The following is a 7,500-nucleotide window of genomic DNA, read 5'->3' as shown; positions in this document are numbered from 1 at the left end:
TTGTTATGATGGTATTACGGATAACATGGTGTACTTGTGCAGTTTCGTGGTTTAGTGAATAACACTTGCCTTGCGACGTGTTAGTTGAAAGTTCGAATCCCGCCGTTGACGGCACACAGTTGAGTCCTTAGAAAAGGCTCTTTACTTAGATTTTCTCACCGTACCCATGTGTAAAATAAAGAACGTGGTTAGAAGCATGGTTTTCACTCTCAAAATGAAATAATAAATTCATAAGCTCACAGGCTGTAAAAAATTTCAGTATCGATTGTCTTAGGACTACTTGCAAGGGGTTTTGGGCCTTTAGCGTATTTAATGGAAATCGCGTATAATAGGGAAGAGGGGACCTGTATTACTGATAGTCAACTCTGCCGCATGCTGACCAATCAGTGAATCAGACAAAAAGTTAACCCATGAAAAGAATCTTACAAGGAAAAGTGAAATAGAAGGGGGGAAAAGACACAAGTCAGTTACAGCATTTCATAAGTGGAAAACATCAAGAAATCGGCCCGGAAGTTAAGTCAGCACCACCCAATTTCTTTCTTTCTTTCCTTTTTTATTTTCTGCCTTTCTCTTTCTCTCTTTCTTCTCCATCGTTCTTCTTCTTTCTTTTTCTCTCTTCTCTTTGCATTTCTTCTTTTTTTTTTGTCTTCTCTTTCTTTCTAGCTTTCATTCTTTCTCCATCACACATAATATAATGACGGACTCGGCGAAAATGAGCATTACTCTGTCAATGTGCATAAACAACAACAACAACAACAACAACAAAAACAATAATACGAAACAAACAAACAAACAAACGAACAACAACAACAACAGAATAAAAGAAAGCCCAAACTACAAACTTCGGTGCTTTCTTGACAGTGATAATTTTCAGTGATTTGAAAAAGACCCCAACGTTGTTCAATAGCTTAATTTCAGCGACAAAATTGTTCTATAAAAAGAACGTAATTTGTAAAGCAGAGTATAGAAGATGGTAATTTGTTTTGAAAGCGAATAGGGCATCGGCTGACGGTTTAGAATGTAGTTTCCTGTGTGTTTGCGGGAATTCTATTCGTGTTTAGTCCGTGATGTTGAGACAAAATGGACCGGCCGGTACAAAAGTCAATCGAAATAGGTTCCCTTTAGTGATTGGTTGGCTATTAGTGTTACATAATGTTGGAGAAGTTTTGTAACATTTCGTTAACATGTAACCATTAATGACATTCGTTGAGATGCCAGGGAGAGAATAGGTGAGTCCATTGGTGGAAATTTGAGCAAAGTCATGGAATGGAATAGTACGGGAGTCGGAAAAAAATGAAAAGCACGGGCTATAGAAAGTTCTCGTGAACAATCAGAATTTCAAGAGAAAAAAATTAATATCAATACAACATGCATGATTTCTACCTCTATTTATATGAATTGTCACGTATGTTCAAAATTGTTGTAAAATCATCCAGTAAGATCACATATCCATCTGTGACCATAAAAGAAAAAAAAAGAAAAGAACCCCCCCCCCCCCCCTCCAAAAAAAATTCCTATAAAATTTTGGTATTAAAAGCAGATCACAGAGAAAGAAAAATCCATATTTGGTCAGATTTTAGCTTTGAATAATTCGTACATGTGGCTATACCAAAATGTCGTTTATATGACGTTTGCCTAGTTGGTGATCAATTGTTATAATATGAATAATCTGACCAAGATAAAAACAGCAGTTGTTTTATCATTTGTACGCAGAGCTCTCTTGGTGCAAACGGTAAGATATATCTAATATAGAGCAGTAAAGTTAGGTGCCCCAAACGTAAACAAAGGTCGAGAAGCACGTGGCAAACCACATGTTCCTGTCTTGACAGCTCACGTTCCAATGTAAATAATAGATAAAAATAACCTTTAAAATTTGGCTGTTAGGTGGCAAAAGAAACACATATTCATAAATACTCGATCATGCATCAAATAATGTCTAGATATGGATATTTTATGGAACAAAAGGTAAAATTTTCTAAAATTTATCAAAAGTTACAGTCTATCTATTTTTAGACCAGAGCAAATTATTGCGCTGGTGTGAACAAAACGAGAATTATTCGGAGCCTGATTTTCATAATAATTTAGCCTTATATTATTATTTCTGCAACTGTTAGATTTTATGTAAACATATTTTCAATACTGAAAGTGTATTGCCTACAACTACAAAATTGGGAGACTTATATTGTGCGTAAATTATTCCGGTCCCTAACGGAAATCACTAGCAACTTGTTATTGTTTACGTTTGGGGCACCTAACTTTACTGCTCTATAATATAGGTTAGAGTAGAATCGAACCCCTCCTATATTATTGGATCATGACCTAGAATCTAGATCACGTGGAATCTCACAAATCACGTGACAAACAACAAACGACATCCCAAAGGACTTGCTTTAATTTTCCGCACCACATCCTACATTCGATGTAAAATACGAAAAAGAAAAAAACAAACAACAGTCTAGTTAGACAGAGACAGAAACTCAGTGGAGCAAAAAGTATTTGAAAAATGAGCTGACCGAGATAGTTGAAGATTGTTAACCGAAAAGGATAACTTGTACACTTTCTTTTCTTGTTTCCTGGCAGCAATAGTAGGTTTGAAATAAAAATCCCAAATAGTTGACGTTTCTTCTGATAAATGTTTCGCGTTTAATTACAAAGTCAAACGATGTTGAGCTTGGTCAATGACCAATGAGGTAATGGTGAGCGTAAAAAGTCTACCTCGGCCTTGTGTCCTTGCTTAAGGCTCGTTATAAACACTTGCTCCACTCGACTCAGGCGTGGATGTATATCTGGCGTTTGATCTTGCTGAGTGCTAACGCGTTCAAAATACAATCTAGCGTATTGATTGAAACGGATATTTTGATTTTATATTATAGTCAGCTGGTGAAATAAAAATTAGGTATTGTGAAGCGCATTGAATATGGTTGAATAGTGGACATGCACTATACAAATGCTCATATAACTTAGAATTATAGAAATAATACCATATCACAAATTGTCCTAAATTGGCGGAATCAATTTATTTTAAGTAAGGGCAACGACATGTATAGAAGAAAGCAATGTTCTCGTTATAAACGACACTGTTGTAGCAAAGGGACCAACAACAACAACAACAACAACAACAACAACAACAACAACAACAACAACAACAACAACAAAATTAAGGAAATGAAGTTTAAAACAATCATACAATCAACCCTTTCATCGGGCATCGTAAGATTCCGTAAGCGAGGCATTCCTAGAAAGAATATACGAGTAGATAACCATTCAACAAAATGTTGAGGTATTTACAGAAATCACAAATGTTATCCACTTGAACCAAATGGGCGGATAATCGTCTGGTTCAAGAAAAGGGAAGTGACAGAGATGGGGCTCGAACCTTCAGTTCTGTGTCTTATGAACTCGGCAAGCTCTCCCATAAGGATGAATAAAAGCTTGAATTTATTCATTAATCCGAATTGTTGTTTTAACAACCATTTAGTTTCTATTTCCTTTTCCGACACTCATCGACCAATTTATGTCAAAATTCACCATTCGTTCACACTCTTCAGAAAAGGGAAACCGGAAACGGAAACGTCCACTTTATTTGTCTTTGCATTAATAAATGGAAGCTTAAATTCAACGTTGCCGATATTTTCAATTTAAAAAAAAAAAAATACATAGAAGTCTAGGCTTTCCATCCGTTCTTCTGCTTTTGAGAAGTCAAGAAAAAATAAAGTGTCTTGAAACATTCAAGAGATTCGTTTGTTTCTTTTAACGATAGGGAGACAAATATAGTTGGATGAGGATCGATTATCAGTGCGCTATGACGTGCTGACAAGCGTATCTAGTAATGATGGTGGTATTTGTAGTAACAGTAGTAGTAATAGAAGAAGTAATAGTATCAGTAATAATACATGTAATAATAATAATAATAATAATAATAATAATAATAATAATAATAATAATAATAATAATAATAATAATAATAATAATAATAATAATAATAATAGCAGCAACAGCAGCAGCAGCAGCAGCAGTAGTAGTAGTAGTAGTAGTAGTAGTAGTAGTAGTAGTAGTAGTAGTAGTAGTAGTAGTAGAAGTAGTAGTGGTAGTAGTAGTAGTATTAGTCTTATTATTATTAGTAGTAATAGTAGTATTAGTAGTAGTAGTAGTAGTAGTTGTAGAAGTAGTAGTAGTAGTAGTAGTAGTAGTAGTAGTAGTAGTAGTAGTAGTAGTAGTAGTAGTAGTAGTAAAAGTAGTAGTAGTAGTGTAGTTAGTAGTAGTTAGTAGTGGTAGTAGTAGTATGTAGTAGTAGTAGTAGTAGTAGTATAGTAGTAGTAGTAGTAGTAGTAAGTAGTAGTAGATAGTAGTATAGTAGTAGTAGTAGTAGTAGTAGTAGTAGTAGTAGTAGTAGTAGTAGTAGTAGTAGTAGTAGTAGAGGTAGGAGGAGGAAGGAGGAGGAGAGGAGGAGGAGAGAGGAGGAGGAGGAGAGAGGAGAAGAAGAAATAATAATATATAATAATAATAATAATAATAATAATAATAATAATAATAATAATAATAATAATAATAATAATAATATATAATAATATAATAATAATAATAATAATAATAATAATAATAATAATAATAATAATAATAATAATAATAATAATAATAATAATAATAACAATAATAATAAGGGATAGCATGGCTCAGTGGTACGGCCTTTGCTTCGTAACCGAAAGTTACCGAGTTCGATCACCCACCGCTGCGCTGTGTGGCCTTGAGCAAATAATCTCGCCTTAACTCAAATTGTGGCACTGCACTGCGGCTGACGCCTGAGTTATTCCAGTCTAGCCTTGGAATATATTCTAGAGACAAATTTCCCCTATGGGCAGAATAAATGGATTTTTAAAAATGTTATAATAATAATAATAATAATAATAATAATAATAATAATAATAATAATAATAATAATAATAATAATAATAATAATAATAGGAACAACAACAACAACAATAATAATAAAAAAATAATAATAATAATAATAATAATAATAATAATAATAATAATAATAATAATAATAATATAATAATAATAATAATAATAATAATAATAATAATAATAATAATAATAATAATAATAATAATAGTAATAATAATAATAATAATAATAATAATAATAATAATAATAATAATAAAAAAAAGAAGAAGAAGAAGAAGAAGAAGAAGAAGAAGAAGAAGAAGAAGAAGAAAAAGAAGAAGAGGATGATAATGATGATGATGTGATGATGAAAAAGAGGCTTTTCTAATTTAAATGATTTACAGAAGACTGTTAAAAGATGTGAACGAAACAAACAGGCGGATTGATTCAAACGTTTTCTTAAAAAAATGAAATCTAAGGCCATCTCCCATGGAAACAAACTTACCTGATTGCCTGATAGGGGTCTGATCGACAACAACGAACAAGCCATATTGTTTGGGGTTGTTTATTTTTTTCTTTTTTTTTCTCCTTCATACAGTAGAATGAATTGAAACAGTCAATAAGATGTTTAATATCAAATATTAATAAGACTGTATTTGTATACTGACACTATTGTATTGACACATTAGATAACATACTTCTTCTACCTATTGGAATTTGAATCGATGAAATAAAGTTGGTCTAGAACTCCGTTGTGCTAATAAAAAAAACAAAACAAACTTAAATAATAATATGTGCCCAAACAGGGTGTCCCAAATAGAACCCGTTGGTAGAGCACTCGCTCCTCAGACAGAGTGACCGAGATCGATCCTGGGCGACGTCAAGTATTTATCATTTCTAACCCCCTCCCCCCCCCCCCCACCCACCCTTGACCACCCAGCAAATATTGGGTAGTTAGACCTGGCGGAAAGTACTTTGCTCCCATAGAGTAGAGTCCTATCGATAGGATAGTAAGCAAAAGTTATTGTCCGTCTTATTGTATAAAAACCAGGATAAAATGGGCATAATTGCTCTGGAGAAAGAAAAAAAAATTAAAGTAATCGTATGTTAATAAATACGTAAGACTCACTTTCAGAGTTTTGTGTTATATCAGAGTTAGGGAAATGTATTCAACTAAAATCAAATACAAATAATATCTAAGCAAAACAAAACGATACAAACGCCTCCCAAGCCCCTCCCGCGCCATCCGCCTTAAAAACCCTAATTGACAGAAAAATACTAAAACATTAACAAACAAACAAACAAACAAACAAAAAAAAAGAAAAGAAAAGAAAAGAAAAAGGAAAAACAAACATTGAAAGAAAGGGAAACCCTTCTTTCTCGACAAGTCTAACACAATATTTTCGGAAATTATTTCAGGAATATTTTTAAATAGTTAACTAGATAAATATTAAGTAAAAAATCGATTGATTTCAACTTTAAAAAGCGTCAATATAGGTCTAAAAGTGATAATTTTAAATACCTCAAACTCCAACGTCGCACAACGTTTTCACGTCCTAAAAATTATTTGGCAATGAGACAATAGATTAAACTGTTCACCTTTGTTATTAAATCCCTGCCAAAAAACAAAAAACAAAACAAAACCAAAAAAAAAAAAACAAAAAAAAACACACAATAAAAAAACAAAAACAAAACAAAACAGAAAGGACATAGATTGAAATAGTTGAAGTTCCTCTCAGTACTAATGCTATAACCAAAATATTGGAAAAATCAAACATAAATTTTCATCATATTCACGACTCAACGAAAACTAAAGCTACCTGACTCCCGGATACACTAAAAACTATCAAATTTTATACCGTAACTCAATTTTATTTGGAACGGCGCGAAATAAATGTGTGGGAAAAGTAATTTTTATGTGCTTATGAACGGATTTTTATTATAAAAAAAAATAGTAATGTGAAGAAGGATAAGCTTTTGAGATTTTTATTACCTTTATTTTCAAAGGAGTTATTTTTCGTATTTGAAAATATGGTTTTCATTTCTACATGAGTAATTTTAAGTTTATTTACTATATCGAATTTGTGAGAGTAAAAATCAAATCAAATTTATATACGCAAGAAAAGAATTAGACAGTTTTCTTTTATTTTCTTTTACAAACTAAAGCTATTTTTCATCTAAGCAACCTACATGCTATAAATAAATATATATATACATGTATGTATATAATGCATTAATGCATTGAAAAGTGGTAATGAGAATATCCATATTGTCCTTATCCTATTATCGTTAGTGTCACACCCCTTATCATGGGAAAAGGAGTCATAGTTATTAAAGTTCCAAACTAATATAAGTATTAATCAATTTGTTTTTGACTTTTCTATAATTTTAGTAGGAATTGTATGTATCTGAAAATGTTAAAAACCCACCAAAAAAAAAATATTAAAAAAAAAAAAACATAAAAAATTTTTAAACTAAACACACGGGCACTATCGCGACGAGAAAGAACAACTAAGTCCACTTTCATCATCTTTACAATAAAACCACGAAAAATTGCACACCGTTTCATTACTATCCGCTTTTATACTATAGAAAAAATGGTTTATCATCCATCTT

At 32.0% G+C, this 7,500-nt stretch overlaps 1 protein-coding gene across 6 annotated transcripts in view; it reads right to left on the bottom strand.

Moving 5' to 3' along the window:
* LOC144974811 (protein kinase C delta type-like) overlaps positions 1–7,500 on the bottom strand; it is a 181,918-nt gene that overhangs the window by 19,976 nt on the left and 154,442 nt on the right. Inside the window, exon 1 of one of the 6 annotated variants that reach the window (XM_078918101.1) lies at positions 5,390–5,449. The exons of the other annotated variants lie outside the window; for them this stretch is intronic. Coding sequence (XP_078774227.1) covers positions 5,390–5,434 — 45 coding nt within the window. The 5' untranslated portion in view covers positions 5,435–5,449. Of the gene's footprint in view, positions 1–5,389; positions 5,450–7,500 lie in introns of those variants that run through there. 6 annotated transcript variants of the gene reach the window in all.

The sequence above is a fragment of the Berghia stephanieae genome, chromosome 6 (genome assembly GCF_034508935.2).
Source record: "Berghia stephanieae isolate SIO BIC M18660-M18661 chromosome 6, UCSD_Bste_1.3, whole genome shotgun sequence".
Classification (NCBI taxonomy): domain Eukaryota; kingdom Metazoa; phylum Mollusca; class Gastropoda; order Nudibranchia; family Aeolidiidae; genus Berghia; species Berghia stephanieae.
The sequence above is the reverse complement of the archived record's forward strand: the minus strand, read 5'-3'. Positions and strand labels throughout refer to the sequence as shown.